The 27,442-nt window shown below is 52.9% G+C and overlaps 8 protein-coding genes across 8 annotated transcripts; 4 read left to right on the top strand and 4 right to left on the bottom strand.

Moving 5' to 3' along the window:
• Positions 1-266: 266 nt before the first annotated feature.
• On the top strand, positions 267-2,667 carry PG994_011585 (uncharacterized protein; the record flags this gene model as incomplete). Its single annotated transcript, XM_066862994.1, has 8 exons — positions 267-422; positions 492-515; positions 583-630; positions 698-750; positions 806-1,377; positions 1,446-2,065; positions 2,139-2,176; positions 2,211-2,667. 8 exons carry the CDS (start codon positions 267-269, stop codon positions 2,665-2,667), a joined length of 1,968 nt encoding a protein of 655 aa, XP_066712104.1.
• Positions 2,668-2,932: 265 nt separating this feature from the next.
• Positions 2,933-4,543, bottom strand: PG994_011586 (uncharacterized protein; the record flags this gene model as incomplete). The annotated part of the gene is made up of 3 exons (XM_066862995.1): positions 2,933-3,965; positions 4,031-4,346; positions 4,408-4,543. The coding sequence occupies 3 exons, from the start codon at positions 4,541-4,543 to the stop codon at positions 2,933-2,935; spliced, it is 1,485 nt and encodes a 494-aa protein (XP_066712105.1).
• A 1,079-nt stretch (positions 4,544-5,622) lies between these two features.
• Positions 5,623-11,121, bottom strand: PG994_011587 (uncharacterized protein; the record flags this gene model as incomplete). The annotated part of the gene is made up of 1 exon (XM_066862996.1): positions 5,623-11,121. One exon carries the CDS (start codon positions 11,119-11,121, stop codon positions 5,623-5,625), a length of 5,499 nt encoding a protein of 1,832 aa, XP_066712106.1.
• A 1,787-nt stretch (positions 11,122-12,908) lies between these two features.
• PG994_011588 (uncharacterized protein) lies at positions 12,909-14,704 on the top strand (the record flags this gene model as incomplete). The annotated part of the gene is made up of 3 exons (XM_066862997.1): positions 12,909-13,210; positions 13,595-14,096; positions 14,222-14,704. 3 exons carry the CDS (start codon positions 12,909-12,911, stop codon positions 14,702-14,704), a joined length of 1,287 nt encoding a protein of 428 aa, XP_066712107.1.
• Positions 14,705-15,294: 590 nt separating this feature from the next.
• Positions 15,295-17,726, bottom strand: PG994_011589 (uncharacterized protein; the record flags this gene model as incomplete). The annotated part of the gene is given in 5 exon segments (XM_066862998.1): positions 15,295-15,739; positions 15,797-16,122; positions 16,133-16,959; positions 17,046-17,309; positions 17,342-17,726. The coding sequence occupies 5 exon segments, from the start codon at positions 17,724-17,726 to the stop codon at positions 15,295-15,297; spliced, it is 2,247 nt and encodes a 748-aa protein (XP_066712108.1).
• Positions 17,727-19,818: 2,092 nt separating this feature from the next.
• On the bottom strand, positions 19,819-21,527 carry PG994_011590 (EF-hand; the record flags this gene model as incomplete). Its single annotated transcript, XM_066862999.1, has 3 exons — positions 19,819-20,237; positions 20,298-20,730; positions 21,477-21,527. 3 exons carry the CDS (start codon positions 21,525-21,527, stop codon positions 19,819-19,821), a joined length of 903 nt encoding a protein of 300 aa, XP_066712109.1.
• A 1,120-nt stretch (positions 21,528-22,647) lies between these two features.
• On the top strand, positions 22,648-25,281 carry PG994_011591 (spindle pole body interacting protein; the record flags this gene model as incomplete). The annotated part of the gene is made up of 4 exons (XM_066863000.1): positions 22,648-23,502; positions 23,566-24,336; positions 24,395-24,745; positions 24,862-25,281. The coding sequence occupies 4 exons, from the start codon at positions 22,648-22,650 to the stop codon at positions 25,279-25,281; spliced, it is 2,397 nt and encodes a 798-aa protein (XP_066712110.1).
• Positions 25,282-26,201: 920 nt separating this feature from the next.
• PG994_011592 (uncharacterized protein) lies at positions 26,202-26,776 on the top strand (the record flags this gene model as incomplete). Its single annotated transcript, XM_066863001.1, has 3 exons — positions 26,202-26,294; positions 26,386-26,534; positions 26,617-26,776. 3 exons carry the CDS (start codon positions 26,202-26,204, stop codon positions 26,774-26,776), a joined length of 402 nt encoding a protein of 133 aa, XP_066712111.1.
• Between the last annotated feature and the right edge of the window lie 666 nt (positions 26,777-27,442).

The following is a 27,442-nucleotide window of genomic DNA, read 5'->3' on the forward strand; positions in this document are numbered from 1 at the left end:
CTTTGAGTTCGCCGATATGTTGCTGGGCGGTCTCCGCCTCCGCCTAGCTTAACTGTGACCTTTGGCCATCAAAGAGTATCACGAACGTTTGGACGATTAGGAGTCGTGGATCTAGGTTCAGGGGATGAGAAGCCACTATTCTTAGCATCCAAGTACATCATATATATATAGAGAGAGAGAGAGCATGTGTGATGAGCCTCTTCTCCAGCCGACGATGATACCCAAATTATATCGCGTGCACGCTATCTTCTATGTGCATCCTCGTTATGCCTACTGGATCCGACCTTGACTATGCTGGTGAGCGCATCCGGCTCATTAGTACGCGTATCCAGGATTGCAACAAACCTCCAAACCACGCACTTGGCCATGATGATGACCATCATACGGCTTCCGTAATCACGCCGTCGGATCTAGACATACCAGTATTCAGAAAGGCAAGTGACAATACTGGCCGGGCTTTAAGGCGATGTTAACTTACCAGCGAGTTACAGAGTCATGCCGCGTCCAACTTCGAGGTAAGCAGGAGATCTCCTCATATTATAGAGGCATCTTATCTTGGTCCTGGCTCTAATCCGACTCTAGCTATTCTACGACCTGTGGTTTGTCGCGAACCTCAGTGTTTTCGCAAGTGTAAGCCAAACTAAGCCCCCTCCATCCCCCTGGAACCATGCCTTCAACTGGAGACTTACTAGGCCAGATCCATGCCATCGTAGACGGTGCCGCTTTGCGGTCCTTCGTCGGTTACATACTGTAGGGCTTCTCCCCAATCCTTATTATCGGCAGAAACAAAGCTGATCCCGAACAGGCTGCTTTGGACGACCTGGCTCGTCACTAGTATATACGATGTCCGGTTCACGTCGGAGAGCATCCTCGAGCGATGCTGCCGAGGAGCCCATCTCGGCGTCATGACCGGATTCGCCGTCATCGCGACCAAATTCAACCCGGATAAGCAGATCATGGCCGTCTACCGTGCCATGTCGCTTTTCCTCGCCGTCTCGCGGCTCATCCTGACCGTCCAGTACGGGCTGTCGGCGTGGCAGGTCCGCAAGTTCAAGCACGGGCGGCGTCCGCTCCTCGCCACCGCGGCCTTCCACTTCGTGGCGGCCGTTGCCTACATCGTCATCGCCTTCCGGTACGGGGTGGGCAAGAACAGCCGGGGCTACATCGCGTGGTACGTCATCGGCCTGGCCGAGATGGCGCTGCACCTCGGCTGCTCGCAGTTCTCGCCCGTCCTGACCTTCATCGGAACCCACTTCGGCGAGCGGCTCAACCTGCTTACCCTCATCGTCATGGGCGAAGGCGTCATTATCTTGGCCAAGAATATCACCTTGGTAGTGAAAGATACGTACTTGAAAGATGCCGCCCTGACAGTGTGGAGTGAGTGTCAGCCCCTATTCACATTCACGCCCCTGGGAGGCACACGAATGCTGACGTGGTTCCCAAAGACCCTGACCTGATTGGCATCGTAACCTCGGCGCCCGCTCTGATTTACATCATCTTTCAGCTGTACTTTGACTGGATGCACGGAGAGGATGAGTCCATGTCCACGAGACATCAGGTCTGGTGGGCGGCCCTGCACCTCCCCTTCCATATCGCCATGCTCCTGCTCGTTGAGGGAAGCAACCAGTTCATCAGCTGGTGGCGCATGCTTGAGTCCATTGAAAAAGCAGCCAACAAACTCCTGGATCTCAGCGACGTGGATCCGACGTCCGAGGCGGTGGCCGACGCACTGAGCAAGCAGGTCTTGGCCTGGCTTAAGAAATACCCGCCCCTAGATATCATCGATTCGTATAAAGACGTCAATACGACGCTGGAAGATATCCGGGGGTTACCCGACAGCCTCTGGGGTAACACGACCATAGCCGACGACGATCCCACGGCGCTTAGATGGTCAAACGACGTTACTGAGCTGTTCATGACGATGATCAATGGCATCTTCAACAACTTCAAGGTGGAAGCACCCGAGAAAGAGAAAGGGGGCGATAAGGTTGCTGCTAACGGCTCCAGCGGTGTGTTACCCCAAACGGCCATGGTAGACGCCATGGCTCAAAGGTTCGGACTCGTGGTAAGTTCTTGGATCTGCGGCAAGACAAGTGCGTCTCTCTCTCTCTCTCTCTCTCTCTGACCACGGACGCTAGTTCATCTACACCTTTATCTGTGCCGGCATCGTGCTCCTGTTCCTAACCACCATGCACATCATCTCGAAACAGCGAGGCTGGTCGCCCTTCAACATCTTCCGCACCGCCATTTGAATTGCCCTCTCCATCGGCCTGGCCCTCATCACCACCGTGGCCACCAACGAAAACGCCGTCGACACTTTCATGGGCAGCCCTGAATGCCCCGACCATCACCCTCAGCTACTTGACCGCTCTGATTCTCACCCACCTGCCGCACCCGCGCCGATTCGGACTGGGGAAGTTTGGGCGGGGCACTTATGAGGGGGTCTATAAGCGGCAGCATGGCGAGGAAAACGTGCCGCTCAAGCATGTGGTGACCGATGTCATCATCACGCGTCTCGGCCAAGACTACGAGCCGTACGAAGGCAGAACTGGGGTCTTCATGCCCACGGGAGCGGATATGGCACCGAGCCCCGGCTACAACGTTACTGTCGATGCGCATCATCCATTACAGAGCTCACCGCATACTGGTGCGTTAGGATACATGTAGGTTCTCTGAGCGTTAGGGCTCGAGGTTAGGGGTGTGAAGGTAGAAAGGAGAGGGAGCAAGGAGGGAAAGGAGAAGGAACAAGAGAGGATGGAGTGTGGAAATTTTCGGGAAATCCTGTAAAATTCCGTGCAAATGCGCACAAGTGTTGATTGATAGCATATTGAGGAGATGATTGCATGGCGAGCTGGAAGAAGTGGCGTAAACGGCTACCCCTATTTGACCGCCACACCAATAGGGGTAGCTCGTATGTCTGTTTTATCCCAACTCAGAAAGATTTCCAATCCACCGTCTGTTCCCATGCATAAGCTGCCTTCAGCACCGTCATCTCATCCCAAAACTTCCCCACAATCTGCAGGCTGCACGGCACCATGGTGCTCGGATCCGCCTCCGACGGCACGAAGCCAATCGGCACGGCCAGGGCCGGGTGGCCGGTCCCGTTGAAGCTGGCCGTATTCTCGGTCATGCCGCGGCCCGCGTCCATGTGCGCGACGGGCAGCGGAAACGTCGCGCGCAGCGTCGTGGGCAGGACCAGCAGGTCGTACCGCCGCAGCGCCGCGTCGTAGTCGTCGCGCAGCCGCCGCGCCAAGTTGACGGCCTTGCCGTACACGAGTGGATAGTCCGACCAGCCGAGCTCGCCCGCCAGCAGGCCCTCGCGGCTGAAGGCGCTCATCTTGCCCAGGGCGTCCGGCGTGTACGGCAGGCCCTTGCGCGCGGCCAGGTCCGTCAGCATCACCTGGCGCCGCCCCGTCGCCCGGCCCAGCATCCCCATGTGGTTGCCCATCTTGCTCAGGACCGAGTAGATGGCGCGCGACGACGCGTGCATTGGCACCGACACCTCCTCGACCACCGCGGCGCCGAGCTTCTCCTTGAACACCTTCGCCGCCGCCAGGAACTTGGCCTTGACGGCGGCATTCATCGCCGCGCCCTCGAGGCCCTCCTTCAGGATCCCTATGCGCAACCCCTTGGCGCCGTCCGCCCTGCTGGCCTCCAGCTCGTCCGCATAGCGGGGGACCTGGCCCGGAAAAGGACACCCGGCCCCCTGGCGGTCGTCGAGCCCGTCGGCGCCGGCCAGGACCCCGAGCAGCGTCGCGCACTCGAGGCAGGTGCGGGTGAGGGGCCCCACGAAGTCGACGCTCGCGTCGTTGCTGGCGATACCGGTGTAGGGCACCAGACCGAACGTGGGCTTGAAGCCGTACAGCCCGCACATGGCGGCGGGGATGCGCACGCTGCCGCCCTGGTCGCAGCCGATGCCGAGGTCGACCGCGCCCGAGGCCACGAGCGCCGCCGTGCCCGAGCTGCTGCCGCCCGCCGAGTACCCCGGGCAAAGGGGTTGTGGACGGGGCCCGTCGCCGCCGTCACGGACACGGCGCCGCGCGACAGGTTCTCGCACACGGCCTTACCCGCGATCCGGGCCCCGGCTTCGAGCACGCGCGTCGCGACGGTGGCGTCCATCTGCGGGGTCCAGCCCGTGAACGACTCGGTTCCCAGCAGACAGGGGACCTGGGCTAGCGCGATGTTGTCCCTGAGGCACACGGTCTTGCCCTCCAGCGTGGTCGAGGACGGGCTAGCGTGCGCGCACTCGCACCTCCACGCCCAAGCGCCCAGGGGATTTTCAGCTTCTTGTGGGAAGTAGACGTTGAGCCTAGGCGTAAGGTTGAAGTCAGGTGCTGGCTGGTAATCTTTTGAGTGAGGGGTAAACAGTTAGTTGATGAGGTCAAAGGAGATGGTGGACCGAAATACCATCCATTGCTGAGACAGCCTCGAAGGTCTGTCGTGCCCTTTCGAGCAACGTGGTAAAGTCGTCTACATCTTGCTCGGGTATTTCATAGCCGACTGCAGTCGCAATCCTTCCCAAATCTTCCTTGGTAACCGGCATGTCGCTGCTTTTGATTGAGAATGTTGTAGTTACAACTAGAAGGAGAAGACAATTACCACCGAGTTTCGATCCTTCGTGATATTGGCGATCGTCGGGCTATCGACAAATATGCCGGCGTTCGGCATGCCTATTTTCGGACCTTTACCGGGTGCATCCGATTACTTCGGCGCACATCCGATACTACTAACTAGGTACATGCACCTAAAGCGGCACAAGTGTTTCTCATATGGACGCGGATCTTATTCAACAGTCAACTTTACAGCAAGCAGTCAATCACTCTTGGGAGATCACTAGTTTGGGGCCGGATGATTTAGACGTGTGTAGGATTGCAAATCTTCGCATTTTCTGACTCGGAGCAGGAGCCTTTGGTTACACCCCAACCATGCGTCTAAAGCAACGTCTACCGTCTCTGCTTGATTCGCGGCATGAACCATCCTTTTTCCCAGCCTCTCTTGGCAAGCCGTGCAGTTCTTCCCACTGCAATCCCTCTGCCTGCTGCCTTGTTTCGTTTTCGTCTTGTGAAAGTAAGCGAAACTGCTCCATGGGTATCTCAACAAACTATTGAAAGGGAAGCCGATATCGCTATTTTGCCGCCCTGCAAAACAAACGCCGAACCAATGCAAAATGGAAGCCGAAAACGTCCTGTGCTGTATGACATGACCATGCCTTCCTTCTACTTGCCAAAATCCACACGGAAATTACCGAGCAAATTTTGCCAGGTAGACACATCACCGCCAACATAAATCGTGAAAGGTGTGGTGGCATCACTGAAAGGGGTTTTTGGCGTGGCGCTTTCTAGGAGCCGACTTTCCATCTCTCTGGAGCCTGTTATCGTTTTGGCCCATGATGGCAGCCTGCTGCTGATTTGCCCGTTGCTGGTTTGACCACTCTTTTGCGCCCTAAACTCTTCAAGGGCGATCTGGTCATTTTGCCGGTGTATGTTCCTAGGCTGTGCGCTGGATGAAACAGAAGGACGCCCCGGCCCATGATTGACCTAGTGGTTGTGTTAGGTTAGCAAGTGTGGAAAGGAGCCGCTGCCTTTAGACCGTGAATGTTGTAGACCCGTACTGCAGGCCCAATTATTTGGACGTAGAAGAAGCAAACGAGAAGGCTGAATGGGGGTCTCCTACTGTGGTGCCGTTATTGTGACGGTAAGTGGAAATCTCGTGATCCCATGATGCTTGGGGCAGGCTCTCCCAGATTTTCCGTTTAGCCACGATCTCGCCAGCTTCCATCTGAGCAAGCTTGATCGGTGCTAACAAGCCAGTCACTATGGCCTCGACGAACCTAGACGAAGCTGACGAGTCCATAACTGCCCACTTTGCCTCACGGACAGCTTGTAATTGCCTCCGGTTTTGCTGCTGTTCAAACGCCGCGGCCACTTCCCGAGCTACCGCTCGACATCTCTCAGTACCAGCGCCAGTTCCTTTCACCGAGAAGACTCTACCAAGCTCACCCTTAAAGGCCTGGAGGTTGTCCCAGTAGCCAGTTGCCTGCCGTAGCTGCGTAGTGGCACCGGGAACAGGCGCGATAGACCCACCTCCTGACACCTGCTGGACAGCCGGTGCGGGCAATCTGGATGACGCCGACTGGTGCACCGATTGATTGAGGGCCTGTGTGTGGGAAGTGCCATTCGTTATTACACTTTGACTAGATGCGGCAGGTGCAGGAGCGGTGCTCCGGATACCAACAGGAAGGGCTTGAGATGAGTTCACCATAAATGAACCTGTCTGCTGAGCACTTGGAGCGGCGAACATGGGGCCGAGCTGGGGCTGCGCAATGGCGGCAGCTAGAGACTCCGGCATGCCGATACCAGTGGGCAAAGGCCGGCCTCGTCGTGCATGGAACTCATGGATCAATCTCTGTACTTCTACCTCTTCTTCGTGCACCAGTGTCTCTTCTTCAAGGGCTTCTTCCTCAAAAGTGTCCGTCATCACAATCGACTTAACGTGCGAACCCAATTCCGAGTTGAGTATACCATCAAGTACGGCATCCTTGCCTACATGCTCCATCACCTCTCCAAGTTCTGGATCGCTTGGCATATTAAAAAGCTCGGTGAGACGTTGTGCCTTGGGGATCGGCTTCTGGTCGTCAACCACGCGTTGCGCCAGTTGCATCTTGAAGATTTGCCTATGATGCAACATCATCTCAAGGGTCCCACCGCAAAGGATGCGGTAAACGAAGACGGGCTTGGTCTGGCCGATACGATACGCTCTGCCTACTGCCTGCTGCTCTTGTTGCGGATTCCACTTAGAATCCATAATCACAACCCGGTTGGCACTGGTGATGTTCAGTCCCAGCCCTCCTGCCGTTGTCGAGATCAAGAACACCTCGTAATTCGACTCCATGGCGTTAAAATCTCGCACCATACCCGGGCGTTTGCTAGCTTGCGTTTTCCCATCGAGCCTTAGATAGTGCCGGCGCCTGGAGTATAGCTTCTTCTCCAAGTAGTCCAGCGTTTTCATGGACTGAGAGAAGATCAGAACTTTGTCGCCTTTATTCTTGCTCTCGTCAAGGATTCTATCAAGCAGCAGCATCTTCGACGAATAGGAAGCCTCTTTGAGGTCTCCAGCAGGCATCATCTGCAGCAACTCGCTGACCAGCACAGGGGGTAGATTAATGCGTCCCGCATCGTCAAGTCCATCTTTTGCGGAACCTTGCTCCTTCTGTTCCTTTAGTAAAGCCCTGAACGCATCTGGGTGGTTACAAAGTACTGTCAGAGTTGTGACACTGGCAAGAAGCTTCATTGACCCCTTGTCATCTGACTGGTTGAACCTGATGTAAGTTTCGTAGAGTGCGCGTTGGAGTTTGGTAAGCGGAACACTAATCACAAACTCCATTTTCGGTGGTATGTCGTGTTGCAGAACTGCGATGGTTTTTCGATGCACCTTTGGTGCAACCGTCTCCCTGAGAGCATGGAGTTTTGTCAGTGCCTTCCTCCTTTGGGCATGGCTGCTGTCCACAGACAGACCCTCTTCAATCGGTCTCGCATAATCGTGGTCGAACTCCTTCCTATTGGAAAGATACCCAGGACAGACCCAATTCAGCATCGAATGATACTCCTTGACGTTATTTGCTAAGGGCGAGCCGGTCAAAGCGATCCGGGTCCGGGTTCTGAATCTGATGGCTGCGTTGTGCAGCTGTGAAGTCTCGTTCTTCAGCATGTGAGCCTCATCAGCTACCACGATATTGGCCTCATCAAATAAATGACCAGCCAGCAAGGTATTTTGGGCGCAATTCTTAAAAAGACTATAACCTATAACCAGGATTCCGCCATACTTTGCCCAGTCAACAATCTGGTTATGACGATCATGAAGCGAGGTGTCTGCGTCGATTTTGTACAGATTCTCCGACTCACTACCGAGTATTGGATGCCTGTCTGGTATCCAAATCAGAAGCTCGTCAGTCCAGTTATTGATGAGTGCTGGTGGCGCGAGGATCAAGGTTCTGGATTCTTTCAATTCGTCCGGAATCTGTTTGGAAATCGACGGATCGTCAGATGCGGCCGCATCCGCAATCGCGACTAACAGAGTGATGATCTGCATCGTCTTGCCTAGGCCCATGGTGTGTGCTAGGAGACAGCCTTGACGGCTCTGGGAGTCTGCAACTAACTGGTTCCACATGAAACGAACTCCTTCGACCTGGTGCTTCTTAATACGACTCGCAATATTATCAGGGACGTAGATGAAGCCCTGGTCATCTTCCTTGCTCTCGTTAATTAGAAGATGCGAGTTTTGACTAGCCTCTGAATGTCCTTGCGCAGCAAGTTTGGCACGAAGCAACTCTCGCCGTTTCGCTTGCTCCTTAACACGAGCTTTGTCACTGTCTCTCAGATGCTGGGCAGCACGATCCCTTTGGATTGGTCTCCGCTTCTTGGTCGGGGACACGGTGGGTTCCTCCTCAGTTTCATCATCAGTGTCTTCCGAGATTACTTCTGGTTCCTGAGGGTGTTTGAGATCAGGTGCTTCGCCGTTTGACTTTGTACTTGCAGGACTGTCGATGGCGGTGGACGATGGCGGTTTCCTACCGGATGATCGCCTGAGTTCTTTGACCAGTTTGCAGTAAACGTCCATAAACTTCCTAAACTGGTCTTTTTTGGAGCTCAGAATGAGTTTCTGCTCCTCGGTCACCTGCCAGTACTTCCGCAAGGGAGCTGCCCGTCCATCAGTATAAATGTCAAATAGCCGCGCCATGAAGCAGGCCACATAATAATGCTTATCGTTTCCCTTATCGGATGGACGACCGGACCATTGGTGACCAAGCTGAGGAACAAGGTAATGTACCCAAAGGTCGAGTTTACCCTCCTCTAGTACTTTCTTATGAACGTTGCACATGTTGAAAGCCCAGTCTCGGTATTCACCAGTAAGTTCTTCGAGGATCTTCCTCACTTGCTGCTCATGACAGTTTTGAGGGCTTGGTGAGAAACCGGGAGATTGTTTCATCAGCGGTTTATGGGCTAGAGACGATTTCTTGAGGGTGGAAGTCGGTTGTGATGATTGGCTCTGGTTCCTCAAGCTTGTCGACTGCTTTTCTGGCGTAACAAGGTCCACGACACCCGGAGGATATAAAGAACGTCGGGGTGTTTCAGGGGCTTTTAATATGCCTGGTCGCGAGGGCGCAGGTGGATAATTCACCTGGGTAAGGTCTGTGATATCATCCGGAACATCGCCGTGACGAGTGCCAGTATGATTACCCAGTATATCAAAGATGGACGGAGTCGAGCGGCTAGGTTCATCCGCATCGCCGCTATTGCCTGCGATATGTGCTGTCACGTTATTTTGAACTTTGGTCTCTTTTTCACCTGTCGGGGTAGATGATCCTGCAACAGGCTCGGCATCTGACAGCTCAGAGTCCGAGGTGCCTGGGTCGTTGCTAACGGCTCCATCTCCCATGTCAATTGCCATTTCATCTTGAAATGGTGTTTCTTCTGGGAGAGGCGCGGAACCCTGTTCGTCGTCTTCAACGATGAATCCATCTTCGGAGTCGCTCATGAGTAATTCCCCTTCGTCATCGTTGACTCGGGGGCGAGGCCGCTGTTCACGTTTCTTGGCAGGCTTCCGGGTCACGTTCGAGACTCTTTTGGGTTCCGACGGTGACTTGAGGACCTCAAGCTTCCATAGCGACGCTTGTAGATCTTGCACTGTAGGTTCAAAATTTCCCAAACTGGACTTGATGTCAGCCTTGTTGCGCCACTCCTGGTTGTTCACTTCTACGCGGAAAGAAGCGAGGCGGGCCTGTAGATAGCTAACTTCTCGCTGAGCCATGTCGAGAGCCCTTTTGAGACCATATCGCCGGGCGTTGTTCCACTCGATGTTCGCACGACGCGCTAGCTTGGGCAATTTTCGCTCAGTCCAGGTTGCGACATATTCATCGATGCCTTCATCAAGAGCCATGTTAATATCATTCGATGACAACGCTGTGTTCTTTTCTGCCGTGGCATCGCGCTCTTTCTGCTCGGCCTCGATCTCCGCCCAGGTATCTGAATCGTACTCGTCGCCGCTATCAGACTCGCCGAGAAGAGGAAGCACTTCGCCATGATCAGGGTCATTTGCTCCAAAAACAGTGTCGGTTTTCGCAGGCGGGCGGTCGGGTTTGGAACTCGGTAAGGGGGAAAGACCTTGACGTCGACGTTGGAATTGAACATATCGTTGAACTTGTCGTTGAACCTGACGTTTGTAAAGTCGACTGACCTGCCGGCGCCGGCCAACAGGAACCTTTTTCCGGAATACAAACTCCGTATCCACGTCGGTCAAGCGACCAGAATCAAAATCTATTACATCGACACGAGTAAGAGAATCTCTACCGAGATACCAAGACTCATCAGAGGTCGCTTGTCCACTTGTAGGCATATTTGACATAGCAGTGTCTATGATTGGTGCCTCAAGGAAAGGGTTCCTCTGGAGAGTGCCTTTGCGCATCAACTGCTCGATAACAGCATCAGCCTGAGTAGGTATAGCCGCACTGGCCAGTCCCCGAGGATGACTGAGAACTTGTAAAAGTTCGATCCTCCTCTTCTTGCAACTCGACGCTTCGTTGGATGGTATACCCTTAGGGCCATCAGGATCTGGGATAGCAGTCGCTGTGTTTGCTGCTGCCCTTTCGGCCACGGAGACTGGGGCTCGGACAGGGTCCAATGGTAAGGGTACTTGGTCTTCTGAAGCATGCGACTTCCGCTCCGCCTGAAGTTTGCGTTTTCTAGTTTCCATGTCCTCAAGCTCGTCGTCATCATTGTCCGACATGTCCTCATCTTCAACCTCTCCTTCCTGTTCTTGCTCAGATAAATACTTTTTGTACTTGCGGCTGCGATGCCGAAATTGCGAAATGGCTTCTCGCAAAGTGCTCTTGTGCTTGTGTATTTTGACGCCGATATCCTTGAAGAAGTCGTCGTCAGCGTCCTTGAGAAGGCTGATGCCATTTATCAAGTTTTCTCGTAGTGCATTCTCGAGGCGGGTAGGGTCTGGTAAGATTGGAGGGTCCTCGACCGGTTTCCAAGATCGTCTGCCGGTGCATAGTTCTTTCACGACTCGATCGGTGTCCCATTCCCAGGGATCAATGCCCTGGCCTGCTGACGGCGCCATTGCTTCGATCCAATAGTCTGAGGTTGACACCTGCTAGACAGGTACTTGCGTCCAGCCTAAGACAAACCCAGTTCAGTAAGCTCTGCAGAAGTGTAAAACGTTGATGCTAGGTGAGGAGTGACGACCAGCAAAGACGAAGTAGCTGGAAAGTAGAGAAGGGTGGGGTAGATTCAATATGAGGAATTCGTATGGTGATCGTGAAGGTATGAAATCTGGAAAGCGGTCCTCCCATACAGTGAACTACATCTAACCCAGACGCTAGGAGGTGGTGCCACCTACCTTCTTTCTTTGGTGAACAACCAGTGCGTTTGCCTGGGGCATCACCGATAGGCCCTGGGAGTCCAGCTCAAAGATCCCGGCGATGTAGATGACACTGGAGAGTGGAGGCCAAAACAGTGATACTGCGTATGCTCAGAAAATGGCGTGAACGAATCCCGATCCGATTGATCTTGAACGAGTAGAGTAGGCGCAAGACCAAGCAAAGATGGGGATGTTGTATGGTGATGTGACAGTTGGAGTTGTTGGCCCAGCTAGAAAGTTTTCCGTCCGAGAGCACAAAGATGTACAGAGGTGACAAGACCCAAGATTGAACGAATCTTTCCTGGGGAAAGTAATGGGGGTGTGCATTGAAACAATTCGTGAATAATTGAGACAATCGCCGCTCGGGAAGCGTGAATGCAGCGGTCGGGTCGGGTCGAATCGTAAGGTTGGTTGCCTTTGGATTTGTGGTTGGAACAACCGAGATGGGATCGTGGGTTTATCTGATTGTGAATTTCGACAGGTTCATCGCGTACGAAGTCGGACAATACATTGTAAGGTAGTGGATACGATTGTTTCTGTTTCTTCAATCCTATCGCAACACATCGCCGAAGTGAAGGGTGGTGAGGCTCCGAACGAGCAGTTGGCAGGCGGCGATAGCTGAACCACGGCGAGGAGAAGTAACCTTGGGTCGTTCAGAATCTTGGAACCAACATTGAATACACGCGCCTGCGAATAAGGTGAGGGCACGACTTGCTCGAGACCGTGCAAAACATTCAATGGGGACTTGGGTCAAAAGGCGCTAAGGTCGCAATTAGTGGCAAGAGCCTAAGCTGACCCGGACAAGGACCAGGCGGCAGGGCACTGAGCAGGGGTCTCAGCAGTACATAATGTACGTACATACTTGAAGAGAGCTTGGGTGCAGTGGGGGCGGGGTAAAGCCGTTCATGTTTGCTTTCGTCAATCAATTTGATCAATTGATTGATCAATCAATCATTTGCTAATCACCTCCCCCTCATCTCCATGCTTCCCATGTGAGACAAGAGACAGAGACATACAACCTAGTAGAACTACTAAGAAGCTGTTTGTGGTTGGTTATTTGAAGTCGTCTTGATTATATAGGTACTTTGGGCATATCTCTTCCGGTCTGCTTTTTCTTGCTGACTGGCCCGAACCCCACATAGATTCTATCTAGGAGAAAGCACATTGCAGACCATGCCATGGAAACCTTGCGTCACCAAGGGAGGCAGGCGGGGTTGCTAAATCAGATTCGCATCCATCTCGTGAGAAATCCATCGTAACCTATTAATAAGCCACTCTGAGATATTCCCTCCCGAAGCTAGAAATTTCAGGGAGTGTAAATTCTCGACATCTGCATCCTGAATAACTAATGCTTCGCTCGAGGCCCTTTTTCTTTTTTCAAAGTTCATGAACGAAAGTGCAAGGTGATCCAATCGCTTGATATTCCCTCCCGTGCCCTAAGGATATTGTACACAGCCCGTCTATAAAGTCTTGGCATCCCACGCAAGATGCCTTCAACCCTGCCCTCAACCTATCCGCCTGATCTGACGGCCTCGGAGGGCGAAAGGCTAGTCGAGGTGGTCAAGGACTGGGCGGCTGCTCACGGACTTTCTGTTCGGCCGCCACCAACCGTCGTGTCGGCCGAGACCGACCCGGTCGGTATCCTGTCGACGGCGGTGCCCGTGACACTCTTTCCCAGCCCCTTTCCGCAGGTCTGCTACGACCAGGGCAAGGTGGTCCAGAAGGCTTACAATGAGTTGTATGCCGCAATCAGCCAGGACGAGGAGTTCCTGGCTCAGATTGTCAAGGAGTAGGTACACCTTGCCGGGAGAGGTTGAGATGCAAAATACTAATGCCGTGTGTAGCATCGGCGACAGTGATGACTTCATCACAGAGCTGTGGAAGGTTCACCTGAAAGTCAAGGAGGAGGGTTATGCCCAGGCAAGCAGCATGATAAGTCTTACCGGCCCGGACGACACATACTGACCGAGTTCCAGCATTTGTCGCTTGGTCTATTCCGTTCGGATTATATGGTCCACCAAAGCACACCTGAAGCAGATCCTCAGATCAAGCAGGTCGAATTCAACACCATAGCTTCGTCTTTTGGGGGCCTTTCATCCCAGACTTCCGCGCTACATAAGTACGAGTGTATACTTGCTTCTCCCATTGGGCAGTTGGATTAACCGGATCGTAGGTATCTAGCGATAAACGAGTATGCGTTGCTGGAGCAGAAGATCTCCCAGGGGCAGCTGACACTCCCGACCAACCTGAGCGCACGAGGCCTCGCTGCTGGCATCAGGCGGGCCTTCCTCGCTTACGGTCCTTCGGTTACCCCCCACCCCAAGTGTGTCCTTTTCTTAGTTCAGGACGGCGAGCGCAACGTCTTCGACCAGCGCCACCTCGAATACGAAGTCCAGGCGCCGCCGAGTACTATCCCCGTGTTCCGCCTGCCCTACTCCCAGATCAAGCAGCACACCCAACTTGCCGAGGGCAGCGGTCGGCAGCTTTTGTATAGCCCGCCCCAGCTCGGGAAGCACACTTTCGAGGTCGCTGTCGTATATATGCGCAGCGGCTATGGTCCCGGTGACTACCCGGATGCCTCAGCCTGGGATGCCCGCTACCACATCGAGAGGTCAGCCGCCATCAAGTGCCCCAGCGTCCTGACGCAAGTCGCCGGCACCAAGAAGGTCCAGCAAGTTCTCGCAACCCCCTGGACGAGTCCTCGTCAGAGCCCCCTATCCTTAGTCGCTTCGTCAGCTCCAAGGACGACCGCAATACCCGGCACGTCCATCACACCGACGACACTATCGCCGCGCTCCAGCGTACCTTTACCAACATCTACCCGCTGGACTCCAGCCCTGCCGGTCAAAAAGCTCGCGCCATCGCCCTCGATAAAAACCAGTGCCAGTCGTATGTGCTGAAGCCGCAGCGCGAGGGTGGCGGCAACAACATCTACCGTTCGGCCATTCCGGGCTTCCTCAAGTCCATCCCTGAGGCCCACTGGGACGCTTACATCCTCATGGAGCTCATTACGCCGCCACCTGTGCACAACACAATCCTGCGCCTGGGCAAGCTGGAACACGGCGGCGTTATCTGCGAACTCGGAATCTACGGGACGTGCCTCTGGGACCAGCGGGAGAAGCAGGGCCACGGCATTGTCATGAACGAGCAGAGTGGTTATCTGTTAAGAACCAAGGGCGACAAGAGCGAGGAGGGTGGTGTTGCGGCGGGCTTCGGTTGTATGGATAGCTGCGCGCTGGTGGGCGGGGGCCATGCTAAGAATAGCGGCGAACGACATGTTTAATTGTCCATGATTACAGATTGCGTGCCACATTGCTGGTTTATGTATTATAGACAGCGAGGGCGAAATAGGAGGGGGAAAAGTAGGTAGACATACTACCTACATATAGGTCTCTCTTCACAGGGATTCATTTCAAGACCATGCCGAGCGCGACACCTTTGTCCTGGTGAAAATCACATTTGAAAGAGAAGTAGGTATCTTGTGGAATAGATTGTCTATTCATTGAGTAATGCAGGCAAATTTATGCCCGTCAAGTCTTTCGAGATAATATTCTCGCGACGCACGGAGATGAGCAGGCTGTCTATCTACGTTCTTTATGATCAGAATGCATCTCGTTCCCCTAAACCGCAAAAACGCCGCTCAGATGATCCGGTTCATGTCGAGGGTTTCGAGCGGAGGAAAAACAATGCAAAGATGACGGCGGATCATCTATCAACCCCCTTCGTTCTTCTCTTGTCCTCTTTTTGGCCTTCACCAGTCTGTTGAATCCTGAAACTCCCATTGCCCTCTTTACCAGACCGATGAAGATCCACGTAAAATGCCCAAAAACTTTGCACAGATGTACAGCACACCCAACAGCACGACCAAGACACTTACAAGCTCACGCGGGAGGAGAACAACTGCAGCAACAGGAACGACACCCCATCGACGAAGACGAGCAATGCGATGGTCGAAATTAGCATCACGAGACGTTGTTTCATGAGGTGCGCCTTTGTGCTCGTGTTTCCATGGATGATCGCCTTCCCAGTCGTCCGACTGGCTTTCTTCGGCAATATCGTCATCTTCCTCAGACTGGGGTTGTCAGCCAAATTGGAAGCCTCCAGGGAAACCACCAGGTCGCCGGCCACCACCAGCTGAGAAGCGAGCGCCTCGAAATTTTCTCCACCACCAAAGCCACCACCACCGTTCATCATGCTGAAGAGGATCTCGGGGTCAATACCGCCCATTCCTCCACCCATGCCGCCCATGCCACCGCCTCCGGAAAACATGTCGGAGGGATCAACAAGATCTTCGCCACTATCATAGCGAGCACGTTTTCTAGGCAGACGAGTTAGTACCCAACTTCTCACGCAACTTGGTAGCTATCAAACTTACTGAGGATCGCTCAAGGTTTCATAGGCTTCGCCTATATCCTTGAAACGCTCGGCAGCGGCGTCATCTCCGGGGTTCTTATCAGGATGGTGGACAATAGCCAACTTTCGGTAGGCCTTCTTGATCTGGACGTCGTCGGCGTTCTTGTCGACATTGAGAATCTTGTAGTAGTCCTTTCGTTGACTCTTCTTCAGCTCAAGCTCCGCCTTGCGAATCTCCTTGGGAATAGTTCTATCCTCGGGGTCCATCTCTTGAATGGACTTCCACTCGCGGACAGCATCCTCCCATCGGTCGGCTTGACCCAGAGCATTTGCCTTTGTCTTGCGTGCCTTAATGTACATGGGGGTCGAGGCTGACAGCTCGGTCGCAGTCAGCCACGGCTTCATTGTACTGCTTCAGCTTCAACCGGCAAAGTGCCCGGTTCTGCAGGAGCTTGGCGTTTGTACCACGATTAGCAGGGTCCACCTCCAAGGCCGACGAATATTTGTCAAAAGCAGCCTGCCACCGGCCGGCTTTGTAGTCGCTGTTGCCTTCTTCCTTCATGCGGTCAAGCTTCTGCACAGTTCGAAGCCACTTGACAGCATCCCGGAAGTCAGGGTCGCAGCTGAGGGCCTTGCGGAAATGTTGGATCGCCTTGTCGTTGTCTCCCTGGCAATACAACGCACGTCCACGCAATACCAACGCTTCGGGATCCTGGCTGTTGTACCTGAGGAGGGACATGGCTACGTTCTGAGCCTCACCAAGAGAGTTGATACCGCCGATCTTGAGATGGGCTGCACCTCTCATCAGTTGCCACTTACGAGGCTTCATGGCTCCGATGCCTAAGAGCTTTTCGGCTTGGTCCAATGCATGCAGCACCATGGAACCAGAGGTGCCGTTGACCAGGGCATCTTGAGCAGCCTTGACGTGCAACGACATTTCCTTGGCAGGTGCCATATCCTTGGCCGAGGCAGGCGGTTGAATGCGACTGAATGTTGTCAGGGCCTCTTTAGGCCGTCCTAGGCTGGTATAGATACGAGCAAGCCGAAGCAGAAACTTGGCGTTGGTCGGATCAAGGTCAACAGCCCGAGAACAATCCCCGAGGGCAGCTTCATATTGCCCGTGGGACATGTAAGCCGCCGCACGGTTGCTCAAGTAGGTTGCCGAGTTCGGAACTAATTCCACAGCTGCGAGAGGGAAATGTCAGTCAGCATTCTTTGTCTTGCAATGGAAGGGACGGGAAATGGGTAGAGCCCAGCATATTGAAGCATACCTCTGGAGTACTGTATGATGGCATTTCGATAATCCCGCTCTTTGAAGAATTTGTTGCCCGCGGCCTTGTACGACTCAGCCTCGTCCTCTGTGGTGGGCACAGGGCTGGAGGGGTTCGACCGATGAGGTGGGGGAGCTGGCCCTTCGTCATTTGTGGGCTCCTTGGTTCCGTTGGTGTTGGTGGGAATATTGATGGGAACCGTGACCTTCTTTTTTGGAGGAGCTGAGGCTTCGCCGGGGGCGAAGATGGAGGAGCGGCCGAGGCCTCTCGGTCAACGTCCATTTTGTCGAAGGAACTGCGGTCGCTCATGGCGGCGGCGGATAAGGCTGACAAGCGCTTGTACTCGTCGGGGGGTAGATTGAGGGGATGTGTGTTGGGGTCAATCTTATTACGCCGCGACGAGGATGAAGAGCTACCGAACGAACGGGTGCTGCGAGACCTTGCAGACGAAGGGGGTGCAGCAGGCAAGTCCTTCTGCAAGTCCTTCTGCGTGGGCGACGCGGACCGAACGGGCTTTCTTCCGACCGGCTTTGCTTGAGGAGCAGTCTTAATAGGCGACGTAGAACCAGACCGATATCGATTGGCGTGTGGACTGCGATTCTCGTCGTTCTCCCCGGTCGGGTGCTTCTTGGTGGGCGAAGGAGAAGCAGAGGGTTTCTTGGACGAAAAGAGGCCCTTCATTTGGAGGAGGGAATAGAAGATTCTATACGTTACTTTATTAAACCCGATTCCAAAAAAAAAGTTCCCACACCACCTCGAATGGCAGGGCCAGGGACTCGGTTCTGTCCGCCCTAAGCACCTCTCCAAACTTTTTAGGAGCCTTTGCAGCTGATTGAATGTATCCTAACTTTCCGCCAAAGGAAAAGCCCCGATTAGGAAAACGGCACAGGAATGTGTGTTGTATGCCGGCTCATGCAAGTTCGTCTTCTTTGATTTGATTTTTTCTTCTTCTTCTCTGGTTTGGAGCCCGGTTTTTATTATGTGTCGCGAGTGGATGCTGTCCAGTGTTCACCGCAATGCGCGCAGGTACAAACGGTCGCCTTCTGGAGCGCAGCGCTTGACTCAGCTGCACGTCTGACGTCTTTGGGGAATTAGGCTGTTGGCAGCTGCTGGCTGTTTGGAAGCAACTATAACACGAGTCGATATATCGCCGGTGTTCGTTTTAGCACGGAATGCAACGCGCTTAATTCGCTTTTAGAGCCGACTCGAAAATAGACACAAGGTAGGAGGCTTGGGAGGTGTTGCAGCGTAGTGCAGTACAGTGCAGTGCAGGCGCAAGCTGGAGCTATGGCCTGAGACAATGTACTAAGGGAAGGAAAGCCACTACTCGAGTTTGGGTACGGGCCAGAGGCTTGGGGTGTGAAAGTTGAGACAAGAGTTGCGCAGTACAATATGATATTGAACTTTGGTAGAAGACCAAAAGAATGAGAGATTCGAGAGAGACCAGAGTGAGCTGGAGAGAGGGACGAGCTTCCTCAAGATTGGTTTTAAAATGCGACAAGACCAACAAGCCGCCCGCTCTACCTAGGTATGTATTTCCATCCGGCCAGAGGGACTATTGATGAACTCGGTTTATTAGCCTAGCACAGCCAAACCCCCCCAGTCTATTGCACAAATTCCGTGGTCGTATGCCACTTTGTTCTCTTGTTCCTGACGGGATAAAAATCCTCGTCGCCAATCCGTCTCCTCTCCCCAGCCTGTCAATTTTTTCTGTGAATTGGAGAAGCGGGAGCCACTCAAGTGTAGAATACCTTTTTCACTGGCTATACCCAGGCCATAGGTCACGGTATAGAGTACTCCAGTGTAGGCCCCCACACCCACAACCGCCGCCAAACGTTACCACATCAAAAGAGTGGTTCATCCAATAGACATAGCCAGACTCGGCATTGTTTACCTCCAGATGCCACCTACAGCCCATACCGGTCGTCTCAGTGGCCAATAGTTGAAGTGTTTGCAGATAAAATGAAGAGGTTGAACTCGGCCGTCGCTCTTGTTCATTATTTCTATGGGGTCTTTGATATGTAAGCTCGTCGGATACGGGGCGAGAGATGTGCTCGCTTCTGCTGGCTGGTCGGGATAAATATCCTTGTGCACCGCTTTGAACATTAATCAGTTTTCATAACGGTCCTTATCCACCAGGCGCCAGGGGCCCGGGATTGCAAAGAAAAAAGGCACGTCCCGGCTGACTGCCTGCGCCAACCCAGCTCATACCAAAACTCCTTGATTCTCGAAGGTTCTGTGGGGGCGCAACCTCGAAATGAGGGCAAGGCTGATTGAAGCCGCAGTGCTGCAGTCGGAGGCTGGGACGGCTGTAACATGTAAAATGGATTCGACCAAACTGCATGGGGGTGATGGTATCCAGGTACACTTGGCGTAAACGTCATCGCTTTCCTACCGCACCACATGAATGCATTCATCACGATACATATTTCAACCATACGGCAGCCAACCAGCAAGATCTGCAATAATTAACGCCTACATCAATTTCAACGTCATGCTGTCACTGCGTGCATATTGACACACAAGTCGTGGGGTACCTGACTATGCTTATCTCGGCTGATGTGGCCATTGCTATTGAGCCAAAGCTTGATTGAGACGCCGTTCACCCATCCATAGTTTTTTTTTTTTTTTACATGTAGACATACAGAATCAAGGATGAGCTCCTGGGTAGAATACAAACATGTGTGTGGGCTCATGAATTCATGAATTCATATCAAACGTTCTTCGTGATTGTGCATAGCCAAGGGCCTCACGCCTCTATGCATCTCGTGAGTTATTGACTTCCAGACCCTTCTTGAGAAGTAGCTTCCGAGTTGTTATTCCCTCCCACAATAGAGTTGACAAACTCCTGGTATTTGAACACCTCGCCCCTTTTCCCCAGGCCACCGGCCATACTCTTGCTGAACGCCCTCCGTCCATTGAAGCCAGCCATAATTTTCTCTACTTCTATCGCGGAAAGAGCACGCTCGCCCGGCTCTGGAGCTGTATGTAGCAAAGCATCCCGCAGTTCCGCCAGATCTACCTGGCCACTATCATCATCGTCGAATGCCGAAAACGCAGACATCAGCTCGGCACTTGGGGACATTAAGGATAGGCCAGCTGCCAGGCTATTCAGGAATGCGGCGAGTGTCATCGTTTGCGGCCCACCTGGTGGGAAGTATGGAGAAATGTCGGATGGGCCAGTGGGGAGACCTGTATAGAAAGCATCAGCTCTACCGATTTTCACACGTGCTCATAAGTGTTGGTGCTTACCTAGCTGATTCAGCATATCGACTATGTCCTCTCTGTTGACGATCCCATCGCTGTCCCTATCTAGGATCTGGAAGCTGTCTCTGAGAGTTCGTACCTGCGCAGGTTGAAGTTGTGATAAGGCATTGCCATGTGCAGCGCGTGATGTTGGTTGCGTTCGGGATGTTACTAGCGTCGGTGAGCCAAGGGAGTTCAGAGACATGTCGTTGGTCTGCGTATACGACAGCGACTTTCGTATCTCGGACAGATCTGCTGCAGCTGACGAGCTCGCAAACCGCGATGGTGTGGACATACTGCTGACCTTGGTAGCGGAGCCGGGAGGTGTCGCTTGTCGTAGAGTTGATGGTGATGAAGGTGACTCCGGTCGACGGAAGGGAGAGCCTCTAGTAGTGCCGCTGTGGCTCAGGGGCGAAGGTTTATACCCAGCCTGCATCGCCTAATGTTCGTACACAGATGTCAGTTGGGAGTGCTCAGTACAAGTTGCTCCACTTGAGGATTCAATGTTTACCATGGATTGTAAAATTGGAGAAGGCTGATGATGTAGTAGTATGCGGCTAAAGGTCTTGACTTTTATGCAGAAGCAATGTTCGAGTTACCCAGATGCTGATGCCGGTGCCGATGCCGTATCGTATGTAGTAGGTATGCGTCAATGGATCCTCGTACGTTGGTTTGATTTCGCCTGATTGTTTACAAGGGGAAGCAAAGGGAATATGTATGGGAATGGCGTGCACCGCCAAGGACCCTCAAAAGAACCACAGGGGATTTCAGAGAGAACAGGGACTGCCAGAAACAGAAATTTATGGCGATAGATACTTTAGAAACAATATGGGCAACGTTCGAATTCCGTGAAGTCACTACCATTCTCATTGCCCATTAACAAAGCCAGATTGGGATAGCCAGTGTGGTCAACAAGTCGGCTGGTTTGACCGGGCAACCAACTGGAATGGAAAGAATCCTGGTAGGAGGTAAGTGCACCAAAGAACTGACTAACGCTAGCATCGAATTGCACAGGCCGCCCTCCGGCTGTAATTCCGGGGAGTAGCAGCGTGGTACCTGACTTCCACTACACGCCTAATGTACGCCTGCATCAATAGTACATGTCGGTAGGAATTGTGGCTTGTTATTCTCTTCAGGTCACTGTAGGTGAGGCTTGCGATCCTAGCCTTGGGGCACCCAACTTACCGTTATCTGCAGGTTTCCAGTTTCAGGGTCCTTTGTTCCACCAGCGGGCATTTAGGGATACATGACATGTATCTCCATGAAAAGAACGACAACATTAAATGATTGTCCGTCCATACCTACATACCAAAGCCTACTTCGATGTTATATGTAGCAAGATATCCAGCCATATTTAATCTCCCCTATCGATATAATACCCAGCACTTTACAACGAGTCACTGCCATAGCTCAGACATAACAGAAGTATTACAAATGACGCCATTGGTGCTGTTGCTCTCGCAATTCCCAGAGACCCTTATCAGCACTCCTACTTATTCTGGGGACTTATAAAGTAGTGGGAGTTTTGCTAAGAGAACCTGGAACCCATACAATATCTCCTCCTGCTTCACAACAGGCACACCCAGACTATGGGACACACATCACCAGATATCATCCAGTAATGTGAATAGTGTTGTAAGAGATGGGTATCAGCGCCAGCTCAAACACGAACAGCCAAACGCTAGATCGGAGGAACCACGTACCTTCGTAGACTCACTTTACTTTATTAACGTAGGTGGGTAGCGACGGGAGGTCATGGAAGTCGTGTAATTGATGTATGTCTGTGTAGATTAAGTACTTAGCAATGAAGCCTGCACCTCAGTCCATGATTACTCGTACATAGAACCATATTCGAGTCGTCTTCTCCTACCGAGCCGCCATTCATTCCGAGATCTTCACCCAGAGGGAACCGATGGGCGAGCTGGGTACCGCTCTTTAACAGTTTTCGGGTGCTCAAAAGCCGCCGAGCTGTTACTTCGGCTCCACGAATGGCAGGGGCTGTCGTCGATCAATTTCCCACCCCCCTTTTATCGTGCCCGCCCCCGTCAAATTCAAAGGGTCCTGGACCGCCAGGCAAGGTGAGGAAGACGGGACATTCAGGAGAGTGCATCAATCTTGTCACTCAAAGTACCCCTTGGAATTGGCTTTGCAGTAGTCGGTCAATTGAAGCCGAGAGAGTTCAGCAAAGGCACGATTAGCTCAGAGCTTACAACAGCGCGCGCATTCCCACGTACAACTACAGGCAGACCTACGTTAGGTACTGCACCAACGCACGCACGCCTTTCTCGGTTCCACACCCACATTGAATCCGGGCAACGAGGGGGCTTGTAGGGGACACTTGGGGACTGGAACGAATATGACTTCAATCCATGGCTCCTTGCCTCAGCACACACGGACGACAACGAATCAGTCATACTCGAATGGTCAGCCCGGCGCGGCGAACCCGCGCGCATCTCTGTCGTCTTTTCCCTCTTCGCGGTCCGCTTCGCAGATGTCGCACAGCTCTCGACCCTCCCGGTCACCACAGCCGCCCATTGCGGCCGATACCGACCGCACGTCCGATCCTAGCTCCAGATCCAACAAGACATCATCAGCCGGTAGTCGTACTGGCGCATCGTCGCAGCATTCCTCGCTATCAGCCCCGAAGCGCTACAACCCCGATGCCCAATCGCCTAGGCGGCTTCGGTCGCAGTATCCGCGTGGGTCAATCGACAACCATGTCGAATACATCCTTGTGGCGTCCTTTGACATCGACCGTGGCCCGGTGATGGAACACCAGTATCCTGTGGCGATCACCGGAGACGAGCACATGCTGGCCGAGCTCATGCTGCCGGACCAGGCACACGTGCGTAATCAGGATTGGACCATATTCTTTCTGCATAAAGACACAAGCCAAGAGGAAGATGAGGAAGAAGCCAAGGCAAAGGCAGAAAGGCGGAGGAGGCGAAAGCGCAGAAAGGACCGGGCAGCTGGACTGATCCCCGACGATGACGACGAAGAACCCGACGAGGACAGCGAAGACGATGAAGATAATGACGATGACGAATGGGACGATGAATCAACCGATAGCGAACCTGAAGGCGGGGAGGGCCCCCCCTTAATCTACGTTTTGAACTTGGTAAACACGAAGCAGGACAAGACGGTGAAGAGAGGTGCGGTGGTGAAGGCCATGGCTATATGTACACGACATCCCTTCCTGCACATCTACAAGGTATGATGGCCCTTCCGCTTATGTATATCCGCTCCTGCTTTCTTCAACTAATCTCTAGAATAGCCTCTCTTGCTGCTTGCCCTCGAAGAATACTTCAAATCTCCTGTCCCCGAAACTCTGGCGATGCTTTACGATGCTGTTAATGGTATGGATCTCTCACTGATGCCAAAACTGAGTTTACTTGAAAGGCATCTCTTACTTGCGAGCGACAACAAAGACCTTTTCGTCGAGAAGTTTGCGCAAATGATTGAGATGCGCATGGCCGAGGACCAGAAGGAACTCAGCCAGCCAAATGATGCAGGTAAGAGTATGCTGAAGGCGCAAGAAATATCTCGAGCAGGGACCAGAGCACATCTGCAGGGTTCGCCTGGGTACTCAATTCCACGAGATACTCATGAGTTCGAAAGCAAAGTACTATACAAGGGAATACCCATTCCTGTAAAGGTGCCCACTGCGGTCATGCCCGAGACTGTGGGCGACTTTTCCCTCATCAAGCTGATTCAGACCTTCTCGGACCCTCACGCCAAATCTCCCCTACCGTTTCCGGTCCATCCTCATCTGACAACAAATGGTCCAAATACGCACCCCGTCATCGTATTGGCCAATGCGCTTCTTACACAGAAGCGAATTATCTTCCTGGGCCATAATATGCCATCAGGAGATGTGGCTGAAGCAGTGCTTGCCGCCTGTGCTTTGGCCTCTGGTGGCCTCTTGCGCGGTTTCACAAGGCATGCATTCCCCTATACGGACCTCACCAAGATCGATGACCTCTTGAAAGTCCCAGGGTTCATTGCCGGCGTGACGAACCCGACATTTGAGAATCACCCCCGAATGGTGGGACCTTTTGTGTGATATCCCAAGCGGGCGGATGAAGATTAGCAGCAAAATCGAGAGCACGCCCATCACGGAAGGTTTGATATACTTCCAGCAACAGAATCCAGCATTCGCCAACCTTTTGGGTGGGCCCACCACGACTGCGACTACCGATCTGACCGGAGATATGGTTTTCATGGGTGATATCCTGAAGAGCATCGTGGCGAGACGCGGCGAAAGAGCCATCAGAGCAAAGTGGCGTGACTGGGTTCTCAAGTTCACACGTATTGCAGCAGCCTTCGAAGAGAATGTATATGGTGCCAGCGCTTTGTATATAGGCGGCGACGAGTACGAACATGTAACAGGGGCAGGGGGCCATGGCTACGTGTGGGCGGATGATGCAGCTAAGCAAAAGGAACTAGCGGGCAATGTCTGCCGGATCGAGGGGTGGAGAAAACACCCGGAGCTACTATAGCTACATCCAGGTGAGTACCCAAAGCCCCCTTCTCCTTGCTCGTTGAAAGCATCAGCTAACCGTCGCTGTAGGATCTCGCCCAGGTATACACCATCAGACCTCTCAAAGGTCTTGACTTACATCACTTGCATGACCGCCTAAGGTCGCAAAAGCTCAACCCCGCCCAAAGTCGGGATGTTTATATGGCATTTGCAAAGTACGTTCACTCGTACGACGAGATCTGCCTACTCCTTACGGTAGCGCCCGAATCACACGCCGGTCTGTTCTACCTTGCGCTCGGCCTTTTCCACAAGGATAAGGACGTAAGAGTCAAGACCGCCCACCTCCTCGAGCGGGTCAGCGACCACATGGCAGGACAGCACTGGTGGCGCGGACTGAGCCGGTTCGAGAAACTCGCGTACCACCGCATCAAGAGAGAAGCGGAAGCTGAGATGAAGCTCAAGCTTGAGAAGGAGGGTTTGGGCCCCGAAGTTGAGAAGAGGGTCAGCTAGACAAGCCATGCCGGGCAGTGATATATTTTTGGGGGAGGAGAGGACGTTCAGTGGGACTATTTTTAGACATCCCCCCCCCTCCTCCATACTTTCAGATCTAGTATGCCAGAGCCTGCGTGCTGCGTGCAAGCGAGCTACTTATTCATCTGCATCGTTTTTCCTGTCGTCTACGCTGGAGAAAGAGCACACACTAGCATAAGTATATATACTCGAGAGCCAATTTCATATAGAGATACCCATTATCTCGGCCTGACTGGGACGTTGGCATATGATACATGCAGTCGGCCATTGGGTAGAAGTGCTTAGTCCACCTGCACGTTGACGACAGGCTCATGTTCTGGAACGATTGGAAGAACCCATTTCTGAGACATATCTTTCGCACCGGTAATTTTCCGCACCGGTAAAGGACAAACAGGGCGTTCGTGTGTACGTAAGTTCGCATCATTGATGCTTGTAGAGGCGTACAGGGATGCAGCTGAGCCAGCCTTCTTTTGAAAGAGAGGGTCCAGACTTCGATGCAGTCAGCGCTAGGTAATAGAAAGGCATATTTCAAGACCGACCTAGGCAGCTGAACACATGAAAGGGAAAAGAGGTTGGATATACTCCGTATCCGACAGGGCTATCTGTGTATAAAGCGAGCCGGGTGCAACTTTGATCTACTAAATGAGATTCCGCTTCTTTGGATGCAGCTTCCCGACGACCCCCTTGTTGACAAACATTCCACGTCCCTTGCAACTCAAATTTTGACATTTGTGGAAAGGCTCGCGTACCCCTACCAGCTAATTTCCTGGACATTTATTACAATACTTCGGGTTTTCCCTGCATCAGTGTAGAGGACTTCCCTTCGCCTTGCCTCGTCCAACAGCCGTACTCAGCAGTTTACCAACCTTGTCCAGCCAGCCAAGGGTCAAGTAGTAGCCATGCAATTCCCCACGATACTCGCCGCTCTTGTCGCTGCCGCCTGTTTCTCGTCAGCGGCCCCGACACAGCAGCTTGCCAAGAGAGACTCGGAGGTGTAGGTTGCTTCCGCACTTTGAGGACGAACCCTCCGTGTTTTCACCGGTCGTCTTCAGAGAAAGACTTGTTTGCTAATCGCTTGCACAGGTTTTGATCTGCCAGGGTGTCAACGCCACCGGGCCATGCCACTACGAGGTGTACTCCATGTCGGACTGCCACGACCTCCCCGCGAACCTGTCGGGCAATGCAGCCACCTTTGCGCCTGATGGTGACAACTTCTACTGCTACCCGCGAGTGTAAGCTTTCTAGCGGCCATTTCTAACCAGTGTTTGTGTATTGTTCTCGAAGGGACGGAATACTGATATGCGACTTATATAGTGGTCACTGCTCCGACATCTGCACCAGTCCGACCGGTTGCACGTTTGGTGCCGTCAGCTTCTCGTCGCCTGTCAAATACGACCTGACGTCGATCCAGTGGAATACTCTCATCGAGGCCTTCCACTGCTACGAGAACACGACGTCTACTGCAGCATCGTGATGGTCGACAAAAGAGAAGGTGGAAACTGCAAGGGATTTGCGAACAGACTAATGATAATGAACCCTGGCTACGGGATACTTAAGCATGAGTAATATTAGGGGATGGCCATTGCTGTAACAACTGCCGGCGCTGCTACTGGCATTGCCGCAGGTGTCGGGGGTGCTTCGGCGTTTCGGGTTCTATGACGATGACGCCAGTGCAGTTGGAGCTTGAGACGAAGAACGCGGGGAGCACTGGAGCTACAATATCACCGATACGAAGCCAAGATGTGCCTATGGCATAGGCTTTTCCGTTGCAGCATAATAAATAATAATAATACTTTGGAATGGATCAATGAAACAATGATGGAGCTTCCAATGCTCAAAGGGGTATTGTTATGGCTTGGGTCCGACTGAGATTGGGGCGTTCGGTCAATAAACATTCACCGGGTGGCGGGGTTAACGTCTCCAAAGGCAGTCAGTTTTAGCGGACATGGCGGGGTTGCCAACACTTATCTACGACACATTGGACTGAGTAAACTGGATATGTAGGTATTTGCCGTCGGCAGAAGCTCAAAGCTGCCGTCTCTTTCGGGTAACCAAGCACATTGAAGAAAGATCAATTCTCCTTGCATGTCATTCAGTCGACTCCTCACTGCTGCTGCTTCTGCTACTACTATCACTGCTA

This window comes from Apiospora phragmitis (assembly GCF_038363925.1).
Source record: "Apiospora phragmitis strain CBS 135458 chromosome Unknown utg000010l:1.0-9815664.0:1.0-9183399.0, whole genome shotgun sequence".
Taxonomy (NCBI): Eukaryota; Fungi; Ascomycota; class Sordariomycetes; order Amphisphaeriales; family Apiosporaceae; genus Apiospora; species Apiospora phragmitis.